Source organism: Hyperolius riggenbachi, chromosome 7 (assembly GCF_040937935.1).
Source record: "Hyperolius riggenbachi isolate aHypRig1 chromosome 7, aHypRig1.pri, whole genome shotgun sequence".
NCBI classification, from domain to species: Eukaryota; Metazoa; Chordata; class Amphibia; order Anura; family Hyperoliidae; genus Hyperolius; species Hyperolius riggenbachi.
Window position 1 is genome coordinate 18,026,548 of NC_090652.1, and position 25,288 is coordinate 18,051,835.

The 25,288-nt window shown below is 47.2% G+C and overlaps 1 protein-coding gene across 1 annotated transcript in view; it reads right to left on the reverse strand.

Moving 5' to 3' along the window:
* The window catches only part of LOC137525290 (uncharacterized), a 226,485-nt gene that overhangs the window by 157,768 nt on the left and 43,429 nt on the right, over positions 1-25,288 (reverse strand). The window contains exons 4-5 of the mRNA XM_068246345.1: positions 15,332-15,616; positions 10,622-10,729 (exon numbers count right to left, since the gene is read on the reverse strand). Of these exons, the coding sequence (XP_068102446.1) occupies positions 10,622-10,729; positions 15,332-15,616 (393 nt within the window). The remainder of the gene's footprint in view (positions 1-10,621; positions 10,730-15,331; positions 15,617-25,288) is intronic.

Below are 25,288 nucleotides of genomic sequence, written 5' to 3' on the forward strand. Positions count from 1 at the left end.
GTGCGGGGGTGGAGAGAGGATGAGGCGGCAGAGGAGGAGGATGAGGACAGCACTGACGTCGATGTGCCAGCAGACGTGGCCGCATCTTCCCAATGGCAGCGCACATGCTGACGTGCCTGCGCAGGGACCCCAGGGTGATCCAGATGAAGCAGAGGGAGGACATCTGGATCAGCATGATGTTGGACCCACGCCTCAAGGGGAAGTTGAGCCAGTTCCTGCCGCCTGCAGGAGGAGACCCAGCGCAACAAATAAGGAGCTTGCAGCAGGCCCTTGTTGAGCGCTTGGAGGAAGCCTTCCCCCAGCCTTCCACCCCCACTGTCCAGCAGCCAGCACAGAGGCAGCAGCAGGTGCCTGCATCCAGCAGCAGCAAGCGCCCCACAGACCTGCTGTCTCTCAGCCACGAGCTCTACAGGACTGTAGAGGCTCCGGCAGCAGTGACTAGAGAGGAGATGCATGCAGCAGCATCCTCCTCCGGTCACAGCCAGCGCCTGACCCGCATGGTGGCTGACTACATGGGGTCGTACAGCGGGCTTGACAGCGATGCCCCTGTTGATCCCATGGAGTATTGGGTCAAGCGCATGGAGATCTGGAGCGAGCTGGCGCAGTACGCCCTGGAAGTGCTGTCCTGCCCCCCTTCCAGCGTGCTGTCCGAGCGCTGCTTCAGTGCAGCTGGTGGCGTGGTCACCGAGAAACGCTCACGTCTGTCTCACAAGTCTGTGGACAGACTGACGTTTCTCAAGATGAACCAGGCGTGGGTGGAAGGCGAGTTCCTGGCCCCTGTTGTCGGCGAGAGGGGGACATGAACTGGCTGCCGGAACCATCGTTAATGTGCCTTACCACCCTTTACCACCTCCTGGCTCCTGCTCACTAAGCCAGCCTGGTTCACTTTGACTATTACGTCGCCTGCAGCCACACATTTTACACCTACAGTGGGCTGCTGTGTACTGCCCTTCTGCTGTCTGTCTGTGTTTCCCACTGCCAGGGTACACAGAATTACCTTCTTCTGCTGCCACTCTGCCACCAGCTATTACGTCAAACAATAGCTATATTGGTTGCAAAACCAAAACCAAACAAACCATTAAAAAAAAAAAAAGGTTTAATTTTTCTGAGGTGCCCGGGTTGAAAACTGTGTTGTCCCAGTTGTGTATTGGACACAATGTGGGCTGCACGACCGCTGTCTGGGACCTCCTGTTGTGTTTATTTACAGCCCTGGTATCACCGCTAGGTACCAGGGCTATTATGTCACGCTGCCTACCTGCTGCCACACTCACACTGCTCCTCCATACCTCCTCCTGCTGCTGCTGCTGCTGCTGTCTGTCTGTGTTTCCCACTGCCAGGGTACACAGATGATTTACCTTCTGCTGCCACTCTGCCACCAGCTATTACGTCAAACAATAGCTGCTCGCCTACTCCTCCATTCCTCCTCCTGCTGCTGCTGTCTGTCTGTGTTTCCCACTGCCAGGGTACACAGAATTACCTTCTTCTGCTGCCACTCTGCCACCAGCTATTACGTCAAACAATAGCTATATTGGTTGCAAAACCAAAACCAAACAAACCATTAAAAAAAAAAAAAAGGTTTAATTTTTCTGAGGTGCCCGGGTTGAAAACTGTGTTGTCCCAGTTGTGTATTGGACACAATGTGGGCTGCACGACCGCTGTCTGGGACCTCCTGTTGTGTTTATTTACAGCCCTGGTATCACCGCTAGGTACCAGGGCTATTATGTCACGCTGCCTACCTGCTGCCACACTCACACTACTCCTCCATACCTCCTCCTGCTGCTGCTGCTGCTGTCTGTCTGTGTTTCCCACTGCCAGGGTACACTACACAGATGATTTACCTTCTGCTGCCACTCTGCCACCAGCTATTACGTCAAACAATAGCTGCTCACATTACTCCTCCATTCCTCCTGCTGCTGTTGCTGTCTGTCTGTGTTTCCCACTGCCAGGGTACACAGAATTACCTTCTGCTGCCACTCTGCCACCAGCTATTACGTCAAACAATAGCTATATTGGTTGCAAAACCAAAACCAAACAAACCATAAAAAAAAAAAAAAAAGGTTTAATTTTTCTGAGGTGCCCGGGTTGAAAACTGTGTTGTCCCAGTTGTGTATTGGACACAATGTGGGCTGCACGACCGCTGTCTGGGACCTCCTGTTGTGTTTATTTACAGCCCTGGTATCACCGCTAGGTACCAGGGCTATTATGTCACGCTGCCTACCTGCTGCCACACTCACACTACTCCTCCATACCTCCTCCTGCTGCTGCTGCTGCTGTCTGTCTGTGTTTCCCACTGCCAGGGTACACTACACAGATGATTTACCTTCTGCTGCCACTCTGCCACCAGCTATTACGTCAAACAATAGCTGCTCACATTACTCCTCCATTCCTCCTGCTGCTGTTGCTGTCTGTCTGTGTTTCCCACTGCCAGGGTACACAGAATTACCTTCTGCTGCCACTCTGCCACCAGCTATTACGTCAAACAATAGCTATATTGGTTGCAAAACCAAAACCAAACAAACCATAAAAAAAAAAAAAAGGTTTAATTTTTCTGAGGTGCCCGGGTTGAAAACTGTGTTGTCCCAGTTGTGTATTGGACACAATGTGGGCTGCACGACCGCTGTCTGGGACCTCCTGTTGTGTTTATTTACAGCCCTGGTATCACCGCTAGGTACCAGGGCTATTATGTCACGCTGCCTACCTGCTGCCACACTCACACTGCTCCTCCATACCTCCTCCTGCTGCTGCTGCTGCTGTCTGTCTGTGTTTCCCACTGCCAGGGTACACAGAATTACCTTCTTCTGCTGCCACTCTGCCACCAGCTATTACGTCAAACAATAGCTATATTGGTTGCAAAACCAAAACCAAACAAACCATTAAAAAAAAAAAAAGGTTTAATTTTTCTGAGGTGCCCGGGTTGAAAACTGTGTTGTCCCAGTTGTGTATTGGACACAATGTGGGCTGCACGACCGCTGTCTGGGACCTCCTGTTGTGTTTATTTACAGCCCTGGTATCACCGCTAGGTACCAGGGCTATTATGTCACGCTGCCTACCTGCTGCCACACTCACACTGCTCCTCCATACCTCCTCCTGCTGCTGCTGCTGCTGCTGTCTGTCTGTGTTTCCCACTGCCAGGGTACACAGATGATTTACCTTCTGCTGCCACTCTGCCACCAGCTATTACGTCAAACAATAGCTGCTCGCCTACTCCTCCATTCCTCCTCCTGCTGCTGCTGTCTGTCTGTGTTTCCCACTGCCAGGGTACACAGAATTACCTTCTTCTGCTGCCACTCTGCCACCAGCTATTACGTCAAACAATAGCTATATTGGTTGCAAAACCAAAACCAAACAAACCATTAAAAAAAAAAAAAAGGTTTAATTTTTCTGAGGTGCCCGGGTTGAAAACTGTGTTGTCCCAGTTGTGTATTGGACACAATGTGGGCTGCACGACCGCTGTCTGGGACCTCCTGTTGTGTTTATTTACAGCCCTGGTATCACCGCTAGGTACCAGGGCTATTATGTCACGCTGCCTACCTGCTGCCACACTCACACTACTCCTCCATACCTCCTCCTGCTGCTGCTGCTGCTGTCTGTCTGTGTTTCCCACTGCCAGGGTACACTACACAGATGATTTACCTTCTGCTGCCACTCTGCCACCAGCTATTACGTCAAACAATAGCTGCTCACATTACTCCTCCATTCCTCCTGCTGCTGTTGCTGTCTGTCTGTGTTTCCCACTGCCAGGGTACACAGAATTACCTTCTGCTGCCACTCTGCCACCAGCTATTACGTCAAACAATAGCTATATTGGTTGCAAAACCAAAACCAAACAAACCATAAAAAAAAAAAAAAAGGTTTAATTTTTCTGAGGTGCCCGGGTTGAAAACTGTGTTGTCCCAGTTGTGTATTGGACACAATGTGGGCTGCACGACCGCTGTCTGGGACCTCCTGTTGTGTTTATTTACAGCCCTGGTATCACCGCTAGGTACCAGGGCTATTATGTCACGCTGCCTACCTGCTGCCACACTCACACTACTCCTCCATACCTCCTCCTGCTGCTGCTGCTGCTGTCTGTCTGTGTTTCCCACTGCCAGGGTACACTACACAGATGATTTACCTTCTGCTGCCACTCTGCCACCAGCTATTACGTCAAACAATAGCTGCTCACATTACTCCTCCATTCCTCCTGCTGCTGTTGCTGTCTGTCTGTGTTTCCCACTGCCAGGGTACACAGAATTACCTTCTGCTGCCACTCTGCCACCAGCTATTACGTCAAACAATAGCTATATTGGTTGCAAAACCAAAACCAAACAAACCATAAAAAAAAAAAAAAAGGTTTAATTTTTCTGAGGTGCCCGGGTTGAAAACTGTGTTGTCCCAGTTGTGTATTGGACACAATGTGGGCTGCACGACCGCTGTCTGGGACCTCCTGTTGTGTTTATTTACAGCCCTGGTATCACCGCTAGGTACCAGGGCTATTATGTCACGCTGCCTACCTGCTGCCACACTCACACTACTCCTCCATACCTCCTCCTGCTGCTGCTGCTGCTGTCTGTCTGTGTTTCCCACTGCCAGGGTACACTACACAGATGATTTACCTTCTGCTGCCACTCTGCCACCAGCTATTACGTCAAACAATAGCTGCTCACATTACTCCTCCATTCCTCCTGCTGCTGTTGCTGTCTGTCTGTGTTTCCCACTGCCAGGGTACACAGAATTACCTTCTGCTGCCACTCTGCCACCAGCTATTACGTCAAACAATAGCTATATTGGTTGCAAAACCAAAACCAAACAAACCATAAAAAAAAAAAAAAGGTTTAATTTTTCTGAGGTGCCCGGGTTGAAAACTGTGTTGTCCCAGTTGTGTATTGGACACAATGTGGGCTGCACGACCGCTGTCTGGGACCTCCTGTTGTGTTTATTTACAGCCCTGGTATCACCGCTAGGTACCAGGGCTATTATGTCACGGCGAGCTGCCTGCCTCATTGACTGCCTGCTGCCACACACTCATCCTCCTCCTCCTGCTGCTGAATTTACCTCCTGCTGTCTTTGTGTTTCCACTGCCAGGGAGCACATACAATGGCGCTTCCAACATGCGTGCGCCCACCAGCTATTTGTTACGCTCAAAAATAGCTGCATTTCTTTAAAAAAAAAATTGAAAAGAGAAATACGTGAAGAAGAAGAAGACGATATTGAAAAAGAAGGAGAAGGAGAAGATGAAGATGAAGAAGAAGATGAAGAAGAAGATGAAGAAGAAGATGAAGAAGATGATGAAGAAGAAGATGAAAAAGAAGAAGAAGATGAAGAAGATGAAGAAGATGAAGAAGAAGAAGATGAAGATGAAGAAGAAGAAGAAGAAGAAGAAGAAGAAGAAGATGAAGAAGATGAAGAAGAAGATGAAGAAGAAGAAGAAGAAGAAGAAGAAGAAAAAGAAGAAGAAGATGAAGAAGAAGAAGAAGAAGATGAAGAAGAAGATGAAGAAGAAGAAGAAGAAGATGAAGAAGAAGAAGATGAAGAAGATGAAGAAGAAGAAGAAGATGAAGAAGAAGATGATGATGAAGAAGAAGAAGATGATGAAGAAGAAGAAGAAGAAGATGATGAAGAAGAAGAAGAAGATGAAGAAGAAGAAGAAGAAGAAGAAGAAGAAGAAGATGATGAAGAAGAAGAAGAAGATGATGAAGAAGAAGAAGAAGATGATGAAGAAGAAGAAGAAGAAGAAGAAGACAATATAGAAGAAGAAGAAGAAGATATAGAAGAAGAAGATCTAGAAGAAGAAGAAGAAAGATAAAGAAGAAGAAGAACAAGTATATACAGTAACACTACTGAACAAAATTAAGGACACAACTTCTCTTTCCACATTTTTTTTTTAAAGGAACATCCCCACATAATCACTTGCTGTTGTTACTTGGAAAAAAAGTTGTTTCTTGCATCATTCACCCTCAAAACAAGTGTTGGAAGCTATTTAAGGCCAATTCGAATAGTCAGCTCGAATAGTGAGCTCGAATACCGACTCGAATAGTGAGCTCGAAGTCCGAGGTCGAATCGAATAGTAAAAATTATTCGACTCGAATATTCGACTGACCTCGAATAATTTACTATTCGAATTCGACCTAACTCGAATTTTGAAAAGGGGTATTTGAGCATCACTACTTGCTGGTATTCGGAACCAGTTTTATTGGCCCCGGATGAACAGGGATGTAGCAAACTACTGCAGAGCATGTGCCGTCTGTCAGGAGCTGGGAAGGTCCAGGGATTCCCGCGGGGTTCCCTTACGTCCACGGCCACTTAGCAGGGGAACCCTGCGTGGGCTGGCTGTTGACCTAACCAACCCACTGCCCGTTGTCAGCAGTCCCGGCAGACACCACGTCCGACTGCAGTGGCGCAAACGCCCTGTCCAGAACGGTCCACGTCGGGTCAACCCTGAGGGTAGCAGACCGCCAACCGGTCCAGGGGAACCGAGCCACAGGCTCCAATAGGTTTTCCCGCCGCACCGGCAACCCGAGACCCGTCAGCCAGGTTGGCCGACACGCAGCGGGCAGCCGACCCCAGAACGCCAACGGGGAATTAGATCAGATCTCGCAGGTTAGCGGCAATGACACACATCTTGCTGATGCATGTCTATCTGCCTTCTCCCCAGGGGGGGCTGTCACGGACGGTTGCGGGGCCGCAGGCGCATCCTGTAACCGCCCGTGATGAAAAGCGATCGGACTCAATTCTCTGCATCGATTGCGCTTCAAATCGATACAATCTGGGTTGAGTGTGTAGGGGCAGCTGAAGTCCTTTTCCCAGCAGAGAGGTAGCATCAGCCGAACTGCAGGATGGCTCTTTTGATATGCTAATGAGCCTAGGCCCAGAGAGTCCCTGGCTTTAAGCTGTGCTGATGGCCCATCCATCAGGTATAGACCATGACAGAAGCAATCTAGTTGGGGGAATACTCAGACACCCCGGCTCCTTCCCCCAGCAGGGGAGCTGACATGTGGCTTGCTGTTGCCAGCTTCAAAAGAACCTCACCTAGGAATGACCTGCTATCAATCCCAAATGTAGATCATATTTCATAAACGGCTATATGTGTCATATTTTCTGTGTTTCCAGGCTGGTAGACCCTCCAAACTAACAGAGCATGCTTGGCCCTATCTGGCGCTGGTTCTGAAGAAACTTCAGACCATTCTGAGGGAAAGACTGCCAGTTAGGCAGTTCGAAAGTGCCCTGCTGATACCACAAGGGTCCCACCCCTCATGTTTGGTATCAGGCTGCTGGGTACATCGAGGCAGACCTGAAAATATTAGTAAATCTGCCCTGACCTGTACGGTTCTGTGAGATAGAGCCCATATATGGTTAAGGCATGATTTCTGGTCTCCAGGACAAGGGGAGGACTCATCTCATGTACTAAGGGGGTGTGTGGGCCCGCCCTCACTCCCTCCTACTGAATCAGGGGCATACGAATGGCAGAGGAGCCAAATTCAGTGTCCTCCACCCTGAAAACATCTTGAACTCATCGGTGCCAGCTTGAGGATATGCTGGCATCCACCTGGTTGGAACTCTGAACTTTGATTGAAACCAAGAACTTTACAAGTTTTCCCACTAAAGGACATCTTTCCAGGAACTAAGTATTTTTCTCCCTTCTTTTATTTTTTATACTGGCTATTACTGTTTTAATAATTGTTGATTTTAATAATTGTCTGTATATATTAATTATTTATATTGCTGTGAATAAAAGACTTCCTCCAAGTCATTCACTGTCCCGCTACCCTGCTTATCAGCACACACAGAACTGATCCCGGGTCTCTGAAGATACGCTACTGTTTGTTTGTTGTTGGCTAGACAGAATACCGTGTGTTTAACCGTTTTATTCGCAGGACTAGTCAGTCAGTAAATCGGGTCCACTGGCCCATACCAGTGGTGGTGGCAGATACCGTGGAATCGTGTGTACGTTGTAATTACCCCTGTCTCACAGGCTCCCTTCTGGGTTGTCTGCGGCTAATTCTTAACGGTTCCTGCGCATTGACTGCGACCATAGTTCGCACGATCTGTGCGCTGGCACCGTTTAGAAGGCTAAGTGCGGTCAGCCACTAGGGCTCCTGTGACACCCAGCAACGGGTGTCAAGTGCCCTAGGTACTCAGCACCCTTTTATAGCCAAACTCTCAGATATATCGGACCGGAGCAGTGCTTTTCGGCGCTGCTAGATGTGGGCGCAGCCAGCGCCGCCATAGACTATAATGGGAATCAGTCTATAGCGGCGCTCAGTGAGTAATGTCTGCGCCGTAAGAAGACGGAGCCGAGGTTCCTTAAAAATCACAGTAATTCGGTCTCCAGCAATCGCTGGAAGCCAAATTATTTCATTCCCTACCATCCATGGTGGCCTGGAGGGGGAATAGTAATTAAACCGGCCCGGACTTGTGCAGAAGCAAGATCAGCCATATACCGGCTGTATCCTGCGCCCAAGTCTACCGGCGCCAATTTTTAAATGTACTCATATCGGACGCCCTTTTTTTAGGTGCCCTTCTCAAATTCATATGGTCCAAATTGATTTAATCATATAATGGCTGTTTCCTCACAGCAGGGATTAGTTCTACATACAGACATAATCCAAAATACTCTCTGCAGTGTCCACTGAGTGGAATTGCTATGAGTAAGAGTGTTTGGCTTTGCTATTGTATGGTTCAAAACAACAGCATGCACCCTCTGGTAGGGAATAAAACACCTACCTAAAAGAACATCAGTTCACACAACATGGTCTAAGCTAAACACCAAGGCTATCAACAGTCGCAGACTGAGCACTGCCTGAACACGCCAGCAGCTGACAGATAGCAGAGAGATATTTAAACTACTGCATGTCAGCTGCCCATTAGGAGGCTGCAGCAAGTTTGCATTGAACTTTGGGTATGTGAACAGCTAAAATGCATTTGCATCTGTATTTGCAGACTAGCAAACCTGCAAACGCTAGCTCTCCGTTACACCCATTGACTGGCAACATACACCACAAGAAGTTTACTTAGCGACATCACCACAAATAGTTTACCCATCAATACTTAAATATTGCTCAGTCGGCTTTCATGGAATAGTGAACTGCCACCTCTTTGCTTCATGGCCATGTGAGAGTGAATGTGGTGACTGTGTGTCAGCAGTGTGTGTGATGCCGGCTTAGCTTTTGAATGCTGTGCAGCATATTAGCTTACTTATGCACCTTAGCACTTTAATTTTGTTGATTTTAGTTTTGTTGATTTTAGTTTATATTATTTCTTCCTACATGCCATGTGAGTGGAAGCAGGAAAATCGGGCGCATCGAGAAGCAGACAAATCTGGCCCCAACATTGACTCTTATGTTAAATATCGGCCATTGGGTGCAAAACTGAACGAATCGGGCGCCCGTTAAACTGTTTTGCGCCTGTTGTTATTTATTGTTTTTACAATACTAAAACAGAAAATATGGTTATAAAATTCATTTTCACAATTATCATTTTTAGGGTTTTAGGTTCTTAGGGTTAGGCACCACCAGGGGGGACTTAGGGTTAGGCACCAAGAGGGGGGTCATAGGGTTAGGCACCACCGGGCGGGGGGTCATAGGGTTAGGCACCACCAGGGGGTCTTAGGGCTAGGTACCACAGGGGGGTCTTGGGGTTGGACACCACCGGAGGGGTCTTAGGGTTAGGCACCACCGGAGGCATTTTAGGATTAGGCACCACCAGGGGGGGTCTTAGGGTTAGGCACCACCAGGGGGGTCCTAGGGTTAGGTACCACCGGGGGGGGGTCTTAGGGTTAAACACCACCAGGGGAGTTTTAGGGTTAGGCACCAACAGGGGTTGTTAAGGTTAGGCACCACCAGGGGAGTCTTAGGGCTAAGTACCACCAGGGGGGTTTTAGGGTTAGGCACCACCACGGGGGTCTAAGGAGTAGGAATAGGTAGAGGGAGGGTTTTGTGTGACAGTAGGGTTAGATATAGTAGTAATAAAAGAAACATTAACCATTTTTTCCAATCACCTAAATCAGTAACACTAAAATACCATCTGATTGATGGAAAGTTGTTATATTGGACTTAAAAAATCAGCCACTAAAATGTTTCTGAATTGAAAGTGTATGATTAAGATTACAACTAATATTTTGTACCATTTAATTTATACTTTACATGTATTTTTACAGTAACATGTTATTTTGATAGTGTCTCTGGAATAATATCAATTGTTAAAAATGAATTTTAAACAAAGTGATAATTTAAAATGAAATTTATTTGTAAACTAATATTTTTATAATTATTATTGTAAAGTAAGGAGTAGGATAGAATAATGCCACTGGTACTGTAGCTATTCTTTTGCAACAGTTCAGCAATTCGCTTTTTATTATACTACCTTGACAAGATTGCAAATATGTTGATTGTACACTTTAGTTCCACTTGACTAGCTGTATATCTCTATTCGAATTTATTGCTGATTGTTATATGTCTTTGTTATCAATTAAGATTGTTTGAAAAAATTATTATTGTAAACTAAGAAATTCGGCTGTATCCTGTGCCCTTTTATCATAGTGCCTTTATTTCATGCATGCATCTGAACTATGGTAGCCACTTGTTATAGTGACAAAATGTTATCTAGATCATTAAAAAGACATAAGACAATTCTAGTTACTTACGTGTCCTTCTATGTTTAATCAGCAAAACCACAATGATTACAGCTGCCAAGCCACATGCCAGGAATACAGCAGGAATTATAGTGTGTGTCCTATATGCTGCCTTCAGATCTGGAAGGGAACAAGCAAACAGCATTGCTTAGGAATATTGTATATGGACTATTCTATGACTTCAAGCTGTATCAATGCAGGTTTCTGGCAGACATACTGCAGTTAGAAGTCAGGCATCAGTCACACTCCGGGCATTCAGAAAATGTCACTGACAGGAAAAAACTTTCTCTACACTAAAATTATACACTTAACACGTACAGACTGCGGCAAGTTCACATAGTTAGGAAGCAGCAACTGCTCATTCAACTGCCGATCTGCCAGGAATTCTATATACAAATTATGTATTTATGCATGGACGGTGGTTGTGGTGTGCACACGCAGGCTGCGGTGTGCGCAGGCTTTGGATGGCAGTGGCATTCGCACTGTAGGCGGTGATTGTGGTGTGTGTGTGTGTGCAAGCTTTGCTGTGGGAGTGTGCAGGGTTAGGTGTGTGTGGGCACAGGCTTTGGGCAGTGGTAGGCTTTTGGCGGAGGGAATGTATGTGTTGTAGGTTCCGGGGTGGTATTCATGTTGCAGGTGGCATTTGAGGTGTGAGCACGTTAGTGTGTCGTTAAAGAGACACTGAAGCGAACAAAAGAAATTATGGTATAATGATTTGTATGTGTAGCACAGCTAAGAAATAAAACATTAGGAGCAGAGACATAAGTCTAATATTGTTTCCAGTACAGCAAGAGTTAAGAAACTCCGGTTATCTATGCAAAAAAGCCATTGCGCTCCATGACTTTCAGTCATGTCGCAGAAAGCTCTGTTATCTGAAGCTTGTTACCTCAACTGTCTGTCACTATATTGTTTTATCTTTTGCAGAGAACAGCACTCTAAATGATTTACAGAGAAGGCTAGGGAACTTTTGAACTGAGTAGTGTGTAAACTGCAAATATTAGAGAATGATGCAATGTTCTAAAAAACACTATATAACTGAAATAAAAAAAAAGAGAATATTTTCTTTGCTAGTTATTATCTGTACTACACAACCAATTAATTATATCATTATTTTTTATTTTGCTTCAGTATCTCTAAGTATATAGGAGGATTTGCAATTCTTTTGAGAATCACAAGTTTACTGATATATATATATATATATATATACAGGATCTTCTCAAAAAATTAGCATATTGTGATAAAGTTCATTATTTTCTGTAATGTACTGATAAACATTAGACTTTCATATGTTTTAGATTCATTACACACAACTGAAGTAGTTCAAAGCCTTTTATTGTTATAATATTGATGATTTTGGCATACAGCTCATGAAAACCCAAATTTCCTATCTCAAAAAATTAGCATATCACGAAAAGGTTCTCTAAACGAGCTATTAACCTAATCATCTGAATCAACTAATTAACTCTAAACACCTGCAAAAGATTCCTGAGGCTTTTAAAACTACCAGCCTGGTTCATTACTCAAAACCGCAATCATGGGTAAGACTGCCGACCTGACTGCTGTCCAGAAGGCCATCAATGACACCCTCAAGCAAGAGGGTAAGACACAGAAAGCAATTTCTGAACCAATAGGCTGTTCCCAGAGTGCTGTATCAAGGCACCTCAGTGGGAAGTCTGTGGGAAGGAGAAAGTGTGGCAGAAAACACTGCACAACGAGAAGAGGTGACCGGACCCTGAGGAAGATTGGGGAGAAGGACCGATTCCAGACCTTGGGGGACCTGCGGAAGCAGTGGACTAAGTCTGGAGTAGAAACATCCAGAGCCACCATGTACAGGTGTGTGCAGGAAATGGGCTACAGGTGCCGCATTCCCCAGGTCAAGCCACTTTTGAACCAGAAACAGCGGCAGAAGCGCCTGACCTGGGCTACAGAGAAGCAGCACTGGACCTTTGCTCAGTGGTCCAAAGTACTTTTTTCGGATGAAAGCAACTTTTACATGTCATTCGGTAATCAAGGTGCCAGAGTCTGGAGGAAGACTGGGGAGAGGGAAATGCCAAAATGCCTGAAGTCCAGTGTCAAGTACAGGACAGGCGCTTCTGCTGCTGTTTCTGGTTCAAAAGTGGCTTTACCTGGGGAATTGTAGCCCATTTCCTGTACATGCCTGTACACGGTGGCTCTGGATGTTTCTACTCCAGACCCAGTCCACTGCTTCCACAGGTCCCCCAAGGGCTGGAATAGGTCCATCTCTACAATCTTCCTCAGGGTCCGGTCACCTCTTCTCGTTGTGCAGCGTTTTCTGCCACACTTTTTCCTTCCCACAGACTTCCCACTGTGGTGCCTTGATACAGCACTCTGGGAACAGCCTATTCGTTCAGAAATTGCTTTCTGTGTCTTACCCTCTTGCTTGAGGGTGTCAATGATGGGTTTCTGGACAGCAGTCAGGTCGGCAGTCTTACCCATGATTGCGGTTTTGAGTAATGAACCAGGCTGGGAGTTTTTAAAAGCCTCAGGAATCTTTTGCAGGTGTTTAGAGTTAATTAGTTGATTCAGATGATTAGGTTAATAGCTCGTTTAGAGAACCTTTTCATGATATGTGAGAAGTGGATCGAAAATCATACATCATTCCAAACATTTTTTACAAATAAATAACTGCAAAGTGGGGTGTCCATAATTATTCAGCCCCCCGAGTTTGACTTTGTAGAACCACCTTTTGCTGCAATTACAGCTGCCAGTCTTTTAGGGTATGTCTCTACCAGCTTTGCACATCTAGAGGCTGAAATCCTTGCCCATTCTTCTTTGCAAAACAGCTCAAGCTCAGTCAGATTAGATGGACAGCGTTTGTGAACAGCAGTTTTCAGATCTTGCCACAGATTCTCGATTGGATTTAGATCTGGACTTTGACTGGGCCATTCTAACACGTGGATATGTTTTGTTTTAAACCATTCCATTGTTGCCCTGGCTTTATGTTTAGGGTCATTGTCCTGCTGGAAGGTGAACCTCCGCCCCAGTCTCAAGTCTCCAAGAGGTTTTCTTCCAAGTTTGAACTGTATTTGGCTCCATCCATCTTCCCATCAACTCTGACCAGCTTCCCTGTCCCTGCTGAAGAGATGCACCCTCCGAGCATGATGCTGCCACCACCATATTTGACAGTGTGGATGGTGTGTTCAGAGTGATGTGCAGTTTTAGTTTTCTGCCACACATATCGTATTGCATTTTGGCCAAAAAGTTCAATTTTGGTCTCATCCGACCAGAGCATCTTCTTCCACATGGTTGCTGTGTCCCCCACATGGCTTGTGGCAAACTGCAAACGGGACTTCTTATGCTTTCTGTTAACAATGCCTTTCTTCTTGCCACTCTTCCATAAAGGCCAACTTTGTACAGTGCATGACTAATAGTTGTCCTATGGACAGAGTCTCCCACCTGAGCTGTAGATCTCTGCAGCTCGTCCAGAGTCACCATGGGCCTCTTGACTGCATTTCTGATCAGCGCTCTCCTTGTTCGGCCTGTGAGTTTAGGTGGATGGCCTTGTCTTGGTAGGTTTACAGTTGTGCCATACTCCTTCCATTTCTGAATGATCACTTGTACAGTGCTCCTTGGGATGTTCAAGGCTTTGGAAATATTTTGTGTAGCCTAAGCCTGCTTTAAATTTCTCAATAACTTGATCCCTGACCTGTCTTGGACCTGTCTTGTGTGTTCTTTGGACTTCATGGTGTTGTTGCTCCCAATACTCTCTTAGACAACCTCTGAGGCCCTCACAGAGCAGCTGTATTTGTACTGACATTAGATTACACACAGGTGCACTCTATTTAGTCATTAGCACTCATCAGGCAATGTCTATAGGCAACTGACTGCACTCAGATCAAAGGGGGCCGAATAATTATGAACACACCACTTTGCAGTTATTTATTTGTAAAAAAATGTTTGGAATCATGTATGATTTTCGTTCCACTTCTGACGTGTACACCACTTTGTATTGGTCTTTCATGTGGAATTCCAATAAAATTGATTCATGTTTGTGGCAGTAATGTGACAAAATGTGGAAAACTACAAGGGGGCCAAATACTTTTGTAACCCACTATATATATATATATTCCATCATAGTGTGTCAGCTACATCTTCCCTCAAGAGTGCGCAAATGCTCCCATGGACATGCTGCACCTGCGCCAACCCCGCCAACCAGGTCTTTGAAACATGCCACTTTACAGCTGAACAGAGACACATGGCGGGCTGCGGGAGGTACGGTAAGCCTATGTGCACCTCCCCACACACACAGGGCGACAATTACAGAATCCATTTAGGACTAAGTTATCCTTTAACTATCATGTTTGAGGAAATGACATCGCTAGCCTCAAGGGAAGGAATGTGTCTGTACAGCATCGTACCTCACATTGTTACCCTAGGGAACATACCCCAATCCCTGATGGGCAACACCTCCTAAGATTTACTTCAACAAATCAGATCTAAATTTATAGACTTATAGTTGAGTATATAGGGTGTGTGTGTGTGTTTCTATGTGCTTGTGTAGGTAGGTGAGTGTGTGTGTGTGTAGGTGTGAGTGTGTGTACAGTGTGTAAAGGAACTTACCTCATGAATTATCTCATTTTACGTATTTCACACCTTAACTATAAAGCACTTTTTTGCACTCACTCACATTTAGTTGTTCCATCAACTCCAGATTATGTATTATAGTCCAGTAATGCATCTATGAATAGACGTGTCACTCACCTGGGCCAGTTACCAGCAGTCTCTCCACCCTCGGGCTGCTGAGGGTTTCATGCTCCACCGCACAAGTGATCTCCATGCCCCAGTTCTCATTGGTCGGGAGAATTCGGTAGACGGACTCCACAGCTGAGCTGTTTATTCTCTGGGTCTCGGTACTCTCCACCAGGGCACCATTTAAGAACCACTTTACTGCAATGGATTCTGGGTAATACCCAGAAGCACTGCACACCAAATCCTGCTCCACATTCAGTTTAAATGTTTGAGAAGTAATCTGAACAGATGGGAGAGCTGCAATGGAAGAGGCACGCTTGTCAACACAATATTTTTGTTATATCCACCATAGTTTTAATATTACAAAGGAGTAGACAGAACAGAAAATTAACCTGAAAATCAAACAGGAAGCTTTTGTCTATAGTTGTGTCAAAATAACAATAACAATAATAATATGCGCTCTGGAATGGTAAAAACGTGAGCTTGAAGACACTGTTACCACTTTCTCACTTTCTTAAGCTAAATACAGCCCAATTGCACTATCCGTTGCCATCTATGTAACTACTGTCTGAATGCCCAATATTCACAGTATCCAAGTACAACTTCTTTTCTGTGAAGCAAAACCGCTGTATTTATAGTACACTATACAAAGCTGTACACTAGTGAGGATCATCATCTGCTAATTACGATTACGCAAAATTATGCACATTTTCACAATTCCGATCATATGTAATTATAATTTGGACATTTCATTGATATTGTGTAATCCATTCCTAATTTCATGTAATTTTCACATAATCTTGTGCTGACTTTAGAGGTTAATAGTGTGGTGATATATTGGGGTGCGTATGATGTAAGGATAACAGGAACATATTCTTCCATTTTTTCTGCCTGTGTTGCATATAGATCGGCTAGAAGGGAGCTGTGGCCATTGATTGCTTGGGGCAAGGAAGTGGGTATTGTCTTGACCATAGGAAATGCTTTGAGTTTCTGCTAATGGGATTATCTGCCTGTCGTTTTGAACTCAGGAGACGGCCCATTGTCTCAATACACAAAGCAAGCCTAGGCAGGAAATGTCTAACACATGTCAACTTGTGGTGAAGAAACCCTATTTCACTGTGAGGAAATTAAATTATGAGCACAAAGGCATCGAGACGGTGAGCGGCCAGACTAAGGAGCAGTTGGTTCGTGCCCTCGAGGAGCATGATGAGGCAGAGCAAGCCCGTGCTTCAACGTCAGTGGATGCAGCTCACGACATGCCAGAGGAGGAATCGCTCCCGCTACAGGATGCGAGTGGAGACGATGTCCTGGATGATCCACCGAACACGGAGATGACATCTCTGGAAGCTGATCTACAGCTACTGAACTCGGCTGATCCTGAACTGCGCCTAAAGCTGATCCTACTGCACCGACAGGCAGAGAAGTAACAAGCGGCACAGCGACTCCAGGCAGAGAGGGAACAAGCTGCCCAGCGACTCCAGGCCGAAAGGGACAGACTCCGGGCAGAGGAGGGAAGAGCTGAACGGCAACACCAGCTGGAGCTGGCTAAACTTCAGCAGCAGAACCGGTCTGCTGGACCCGCAGAACGCGAAGGTGAGCGAGTCCACAGAATCCCCGTGGATAAGTTCCCCGCTATGGATAAGGACTCTGACATAGACACTTTCCTACAGGGGTTTGAAAGGACTTGTCGGCAGTATGGGGTGCCCCGTGAGCAGTGGGCAAGATATCTCACACCAGGGCTCAGAGGCAAGGCCCTGGAGGCGTTTGTGAGTCTCCCCCAGGAAGAAGAAACAGACTTTGAGGCAATTAAGAAAGCCATCATTGCGCGATACCACCTCACGCCAGAGGTGTATCGCAAACGTTTTAGGACAGTGCAGCGAGGTCCTAATGACAGCTACCTGAATCATGCTTGCACCCTGCGCACTGCCTTCCAGCAGTGGCTAAAAGGACTGTCAGTTAAAACCTTGGATGCCCTGCAGGAGCTGATGATAAAAGACCAGTTCCTACACACCTGTCCTGTTGAGGTCCGGCTGTTTGTGCTGGATCGAGAACCAAAGACAGTGGATGAGGCTGCGGAAATGGCCGATGCCTACACCGCCCATAGAGCACCTGAGTCCCGGAGGACTACTACGCCCAGCTGGAGAGGAGAACAGATTGCTAAACCTGTTTCACCCAGCACCCAGAGGAGGCAAGCACCGCTGTCTCCTGGATTCAAGCAACCTGACACTCGGAAATGCTTTGTATGTGACAGGGTGGGTCATATCAGCATGACTTGCCCAGAGAGGAAGAGGGAGGCCCCAAAATCCAGTGAGGCCTCAAACCCCAGTGAAGTCCCAACGGCTTTGTGTGCTACCAGGAATGCTACTGGCTATGCAGAGAATCTGCAGCTTGTCACGGTTGGGGGTACAATTGCCACTGGGCTGAGAGACACGGGAGCAGAAGTGACTCTCATACATCCCCAGCTTGTGAACTCGGAGCAGTACATACCTGGGAAAATAATTGCTGTCCGAGGAATTGGGGGTGTCACCCCAGCCATACCCACCCCTTGGTCCACCTGAATTGGGGGGCCGGCAGCGGATTGAAAGAAGTTGGGGTAACAGACAAAATCCCCACCAACGTTTTGCTGGGTACTGACCTGGGACGGTTAGTGGCCCGGTATGAGCCTACTCCAAAACCCGTGGAGCCCGCTTCCCCAGCAGAAGTTCAGGACTCTTGCAAGGTACTGTTTGATAATGCTGTGCAAGTGGGGAGTGCTGGTGAGGCCCCAGGGGCTATGGACTGTGTACTAGGAGCCAGCCCTAGTGATTCTCCAGTGCCTAGTGCCAATTCCCCTGGTTGGTTACGTCAGGTTGCCAAGGGCAACGACACATTGCAGCAACCTGACCTAGCTTTCCAGTCGTGTAGCTTGGAGCTAACTGACAGGTGGGGAACCCTCCTGAGGATGCTAAAGGGTTACCCCACCCGGCCAGGCCGTCAATGTAGGCTATGGCAGGATGATTCGTTAGAATCACCTGCCAGAGCTATCCGGAAGGGGAGCACTCATGGGAATGCTGATGGGCTGTCCCGTCAAGCAGAACCAACAGTGTAGGTGCAGGCAGGATGATCTGGGAAGATCGTCTGCCTTGCACCAAGTTAACGGTGGAGGTGTGGTGATATATTGGGGTGCGTATGATGTAAGGATAACAGGAACATATTCTTCCATTTTTTCTGCCTGTGTTCCATATAGGTCGGCTAGAAGGGAACTGTGGCCATTGATTGCTTGGGGCAAGGAAGTGGGTATCGTCTTGACCATAGGAAATGCTTTGAGTTTCTGCTAATGGGATTATCTGCCTGTCGGTTTGAACTCAGGAGACGGCCCATTGTCTCAATACACAAAGCAAGCCTAGGCAGGACAAGTCTAACACATGTCAACTTGTGGTGAAGAAACCCTATTTCACTGTGAGGAAATTAAATTATTGGAGGAAGTCTTTTCATGTATGTGGGCTATAGTACATTTTTTGTGGATGTTAGATCTCTAGAAATCCAATTATGACTGAGGATGTAATTAAAACCTAGTTCCTCCCCTCCCCAAGGAAGTTGCAGCCTCCAGGCGTAGCTCAGAGTATAAAAAGCAGAGGCAGATGCCTAGTGACTATCTACTCTTGGAGTTAGCGCATAGCTAGAGTTGATCTCGACTTCTGGTCGAGCAAGCGGCATGCTCCTGCTGACAACGTTGAGACCTTCAAGTTGGTAACGTTTTTTTTAATCCCCATTTTTATTTTACGCAAATATCCGTGTGTGTTATCTTTGTAACTTTTATCTTGTAACTATTTTTACTCTGTCTTTTTGTAATCTTTGTATATATTAAGTTCTGCATTGTTCTATGTTTTTATGGAATATTAAATCATTATTTAATAAGCTTGACTTCTGCTGTACTAAACTAACACTCATAGCCTAGAAGAGACTGAAGTGTAACCGTGTATAAGTTCATGCCTAGTTGTATGTTTGAGCAACACTACCGTATGAAATTGTAATTGCATTGTGTGTGGGGGCGTTTGTCATACGTTGGCCTAAGCGCGCAGCTGACCCAACGTACGAACAACGCCAGTGCGGGTAGCGACAGCAGAGTGGCTAACAGTATCGTTCGGAGCGACTGTTAGTGGGTCTTTGCTTCACAACAGTGTAAGATTGCAACTGTGTGTGTGTGTGGGTGCGTGGCGTTCCCGTATTTGGCCTAAGCGCAAAGCTGACCCAAATACGAAAACGCGGAGTGCGCGCTGAGGACTCAACAGCAGAGTGGAAGTGTCTAGCGAACAGCTAGTGGTGGCAGTGAGAGGTGTTCTGAGGAGTCCCAGCCTTGTTTTAGCTTAACTAAGGCTGCTTCCCCTCTCAGTCTGGTCAAACCCGCAGTCGGGAACCGTATACGCAGGCGTGCCGCGGGCCGGTTCTTGACAAAAAGCATAGCCCCTTACATCACAAAAGTTGCTACTTCTGTTGAAGGGAATAGTGGGAACAAGTGGATTTTAAAAATGCGAAGAAAAAAGGCTTTGTAAATTCAAAAAAGTGACAGTTTAAAAAAAAAATTTCATTTGCATTTTTAAAATCGATTTTCTCAAAAACTACAAGGTCTTTTTGACTTGTTCAGACACGTATCTGTAAGGGTGCAGGCATGGCATGTGCCCCAGGTGGCCTCCCTCTTCAAACAACAGGGGGGGGGCGCAATGCTGCTGACAGCATTCCTGAGTCTAATGGCCCATACTCACGGGCTACTTTTCTAGCATGTCGCTAGCACACGGGAGCGTGTGCGCGACAGTTCGGCGACAGCTCGTCGCCAGGTCCCTCCGCATACACACGCGGAAGTGGGACTAGGGATGCGACGGAAGCTGTCGCCGACGTTCCTCCCCCCTGCCGGAAACTCAATGCTCTGGCTATTAAGTTGCTGTCGCTAGTCCGCATACACACGCGGACTAGCGACAGTTGCGGCGAAGTTGTAGCGGCAATTGTCGCCATGCGATTGACCGCCGCCAATCGCCTGGCGACAGCAGCGACGAGCGACAGTTCGAGGTGCGCGCCTCATACTCACGGGCGACCTGTCGCCGCATCACGCGAGCGCCACGTGGTTGCGGCGACAATTGTAGCCCGTGAGTCATAGACTAACCAGCAAGCTCATGGTGACCCAGAACTCATTGGAGTGTGTAAGGGACTACAATGGTCCTAAAAGCCCCCTTACTAAGATATTAAGAAAAACAAAAGTTTGCTTTCCTAAAACAGAAAGAATTTGCGATAATTCAGGTTGGAGTGAGCTTGAGATGTCTCCCAGAGCAACACTGCTGAATATATGCAAATTAACCATTGTACCCTTAGAAGCTAAACACACCTCCAGAACCGCTGGAATGCAATGATGTGTCAGCTTGTTAATTGTACAGAGCCATAATAATCCAACATGCATACAGACTGTTTCGGATTGTTTGATCCTCATCAGTGCATGGCATGGATTAATTTGGCTCTATGGAGTAGGGCTTGTGAATCCGAGAGGCATAGACTAACCAGCAAGCTCATGGTGACCCAGAACTCATTGGAGTGTGTAAGGGACTACAATGGTCCTAAACAACGTTAATTTGCATATATTCAGCAGTGATGCACTGGGAGACATCTCAAGCTCACTCCAACCTGAATTATCGCAAATTCTTTCTGTTTTAGGAAAGCAAACTTTTGTAGCCCGTGAGTATGGGCCATAAGGGAGTAACAATCTTCCAGCAGCCTGGCCGTCTCCGTCTTTGTCATATATCTACATTAGAAGCTATTGAGAGGTGAGCTCCGAACTTTTCCCACTCTCTTCAGATCATGTCTCAGTCCCCTGAGATAGTGGCAGATGCTCTGGGTCTGGAGGTTACAAGGTCTCCTATTAATTCTCCTCTCTGGCATTCACACATTCCTCAGCCTTATCTCATGTGCTGTTTACTTACTTTTATGTATGACACTCTGCACTTTAACCATTACCCTGCTGGAATATCTGTGGCCAGTTTCAACAACTTCTCTTTTGTACAGTGTACCTCAATAGTTAAAATGCATTATATTCATAGCTCAGTATCTATCTACCGATATTTAATAGGTTGTCAGGCTTTTATTATGTTATAATCATTGCTTTCATTTATATGAGAGTGGTGGCTGCCATATTTATTTCCTTTTAAACAATACCAGTTGCATGGAAATCATGCTGATCTTTCTGGTCAGTAGGGTCTAAATCACACACCTGAAACAAGCATGCAGCTAATCTTGTCAGATGTGTTATAGACATTTGATCTGCATGCTTGTTCAGGGTCTATGGCAGCGGTGGCTAACCTATGGCACGCGTGCCGGAAGTGGCACTCTGAGCCCTCTCCGTGGGCACGCATGCTGCTGCCTGCCACTGCTGCTATTTTACAGAATTTTTTTTTTTTTTTACTTCATTAATAAACTTTATAATCCCCCCTCACTTGTGCTCCCCTTAGGAAACCTAAAATGCAATATAGCGCAGAGAGGCAGGCAGGTGAAAGAGGACTATTTTGTTACCTGCCTCCTCACTGCGCATTCATCACCCGACAATTAACTTGTAGTTCCGGCCGGGAACAGAAGCAGAGACACGCTAGCCTGGCTGTGTGATCTCCTGCAGCCGGCCCCGCCCCCTACACGCACGCTGCTGCCAGAGGACTCCAATATCTCTTCCTAATCTTTATTACCTTCTGGCTTCGGGGAAGTTTTCTAGGAGGAAGATAACCTGTCCTTTTCAACAAGCTGCCTGCAAGAAAGCATTTGGGTGGATTGTTTCTAGCCTGCCAGGATGGAGTGAGTGATTGTGTTTATGTTCTGACAGTCTGTAGCTAAAAAAATAAATAAAAGTGTGTCTGCATGCTTCTCTCTCTTTTTGCTCTCCCTTCTTGTCTTTCTAATCTTTCCTTTTTACTACCCTCCTCTGTGCCTCACTTCTCTATCCCTCATTAAACTCCCTCTTTTACAACCCTGCTCTCTCACTACCCCCTCACCCTTCCACCAGCAGCACTTGCCCTTCCACCAGCAGCACTTGCCCTTCCACCCAGCAGCAGCATATACCTAAGTAACCTTCCTACCTACTGCCTGTTCAGCAGCAACATGCACCTACCTACCCTGCCTAGCAGGGCCGCCATCAGAAATTTTGGGGCCCCTCACAAATCATCAGTCCCCCCCCCCCCCCAAACTGAGAAATGTGCGTAGCCATTACATGTTGGCAGAGCTAGTTGGAGGCTTGCTGTCCACAAATTAATCACGAATAACCACGGTGGATACTCGTGATTCAAGTTAGCTCTAATTGCCACAGCTGAGCGGCTAGATGCGGCGGGGTTAATTACCCGGAACGCCGCTCTCCGCCCAGCGTTTCAACGAGGTGCAAGTGTCCGAATGGACGCGTTGCAAGCCTCGATATCGAGCACTTCCTCCTTCAAGCCGGAAGGAGGAAGTGCTCCATCATTTTTTTAGAACCTCACAGTTTTATTTTCTGTTTAAAAAAGCTAAAAAAGTAGGTTTAATGCTATTGTCTCATATGGTAATGATTCAGCTTTTCCCATAGTCTCGCAGTTAGCAATCATGTGACCCCCAACAAGACAAATTCAGCAATCATGAGGCCCCCAACAAGACAAATTCAGCAATCATGAGGCCCCCAACAAGACAAATTCAGCCATCATGAGGCCCCCAACAAGACAAATTCAGCAATCATGAGGCCCCAACAAATCATGAGGCCCCCAACAAGTAAAAATTCAATCGATCACAGAAAGGTGAAGTTCCGCTCATTGCTCCAAGTGTATCAAAAATATTTATTAAATAGAGGTTACATAGCTAAAAGATTCGCTAACATGTTTCGGACACACTCTGGTCCTTAATCATAGCTGCTATGATTAAGGACCAGAGTGTGTCCGAAACATGTTAGCGAATCTTTTAGCTATGTAACCTCTATTTAATAAATATTTTTGATACACTTGGAGCAATGAGCGGAACTTCACCTTTCTGTGATCCATTGTCGGGGTATGAGTTGCCTGGTTCCTGCTCTGCTCTCATCCAGCAGGGTTGAGCGGACTTCACCTTCTTTCACACAGCTAAAAATTCAATCATTAGGCCCCCAACAAGACAAATTCAGCAGTCATGAGGCACATAAATAGACAGCATTTCACATAAATAGGCAGAATGCCCCCTTATTATGGTAGACACCTCTCACCTGGATTCTGACAGGGACCCCCAGGTTAGGTAGTGAGTGAGATGGAGCCCTTTTAGGTAGTGAGTGAGTGACAGGAAGCCCCTTTAGGGAGTGAGTGAGTGACAGGGAGCCCCTTTAGGGAGTGAGTGAGTGACAGGGAGCCACTTTAGGGAGTGAGTGAGTGACAGGGAGCCCCTTTAGCTAGTGAGTGAGTGACAGGGAGGCCCTTTAGGGAGTGAGTGAGTGAGTGAGTGACAGGGAGCCCCTTTAGGGAGTGAGTGAGTGACAGGGAGCCCCTTTAGGGAGTGAGTGAGTGACAGGGAGCCCCTTTAGCTAGTGAGTGAGTGACAGGGAGCCCCTTTAGCTAGTGAGTGAGTGACAGGGAGGCCCTTTAGGGAGTGAGTGAGTGACAGTGAGGCCCTTTAGGTAGTGAGTGAGTGACAGGGAGGCCCTTTAGGGAGTGAGTGAGTGACAGTGAGGCCCTTAAGGTAGTGAGTGAGTGACAGGGAGCCCCTTTAGCTAGTGAGTGAGTGACAGGGAGCCCCTTTAGCTAGTGAGTGAGTGACAGGGAGGCCCTTTAGGGAGTGAGTGAGTGAGTGAGTGACAGGGAGCCCCTTTAGCTAGTGAGTGAGTGACAGGGAGGCCCTTTAGCTAGTGAGTGAGTGACAGGGAGGCCCTTTAGCTAGTGAGTGAGTGACAGGGAGGCCCTTTAGCTAGTGAGTGAGTGACAGGGAGGCCCTTTAGGGAGTGAGTGAGTGACAGGGAGCCCCTTTAGCTAGTGAGTGAGTGACAGGGAGGCCCTTTAGGGAGTGAGTGAGTGACAGGGAGCCCCTTTAGCTAGTGAGTGAGTGACAGGGAGCCCCTTTAGGGAGTGAGTGAGTGACAGGGAGCCCCTTTAGGGAGTGAGTGAGTGACAGGGAGCCCCTTTAGCTAGCTAGTGAGTGAGTGACAGGGAGCCCCTTTAGCTAGTGAGTGAGTGACAGGGAGCCCCTTTAGGGAGTGAGTGAGTGTGACAGGGAGCCCCTTTAGCTAGTGAGTGAGTGACAGGGAGCCCCTTTAGCTAGTGAGTGAGTGACAGGGAGGCCCTTTAGCTAGTGAGTGAGTGACAGGGAGGCCCTTTAGCTAGTGAGTGAGTGACAGGGAGGCCCTTTAGCTAGTGAGTGAGTGACAGGGAGCCCCTTTAGCTAGTGAGTGAATGACAGGGAGCCCCTTTAGCTAGTGAGTGAGTGACAGGGAGCCCCTTTAGCTAGTGAGTGAGTGACAGGGAGGCCCTTTAGCTAGTGAGTGAGTGACAGGGAGGCCCTTTAGCTAGTGAGTGAGTGACAGGGAGGCCCTTTAGCTAGTGAGTGAGTGACAGGGAGGCCCTTTAGCTAGTGAGTGAGTGACAGGAAGCCCCTTTAGCTAGTGAGTGAATGACAGGGAGCCCCTTTAGCTAGTGAGTGAGTGACAGGGAGCCCCCCCCCCCCCAGCCGCCGCCGCTGCTTCCCCTAACTTGCCAGCAGCGTCAGACCTCAAGATCAGCGGCGACCCGACCAGTAAGAGCGGGCGCTGGACGCACCCGCTCTATATGCGGAAGTGACGTCACTTCCGCATATCAGTGCGGGCGCTGGGTCCTAGCGCCCGCACTATTGTCGCCGCCTGATGGGGTCTGACGCGGAGGCGGCGGCGGCTAGAGGGATGGAGGGAGGGAGCAGCGGCCAGGGGAGGTTGAGTGGCAGTCGGGCGGCACCCGCTAGGGCCGCGGCGGAGATGGAGTCCCCCTGCAGGCCCGGGCCCGTGACGGGAGT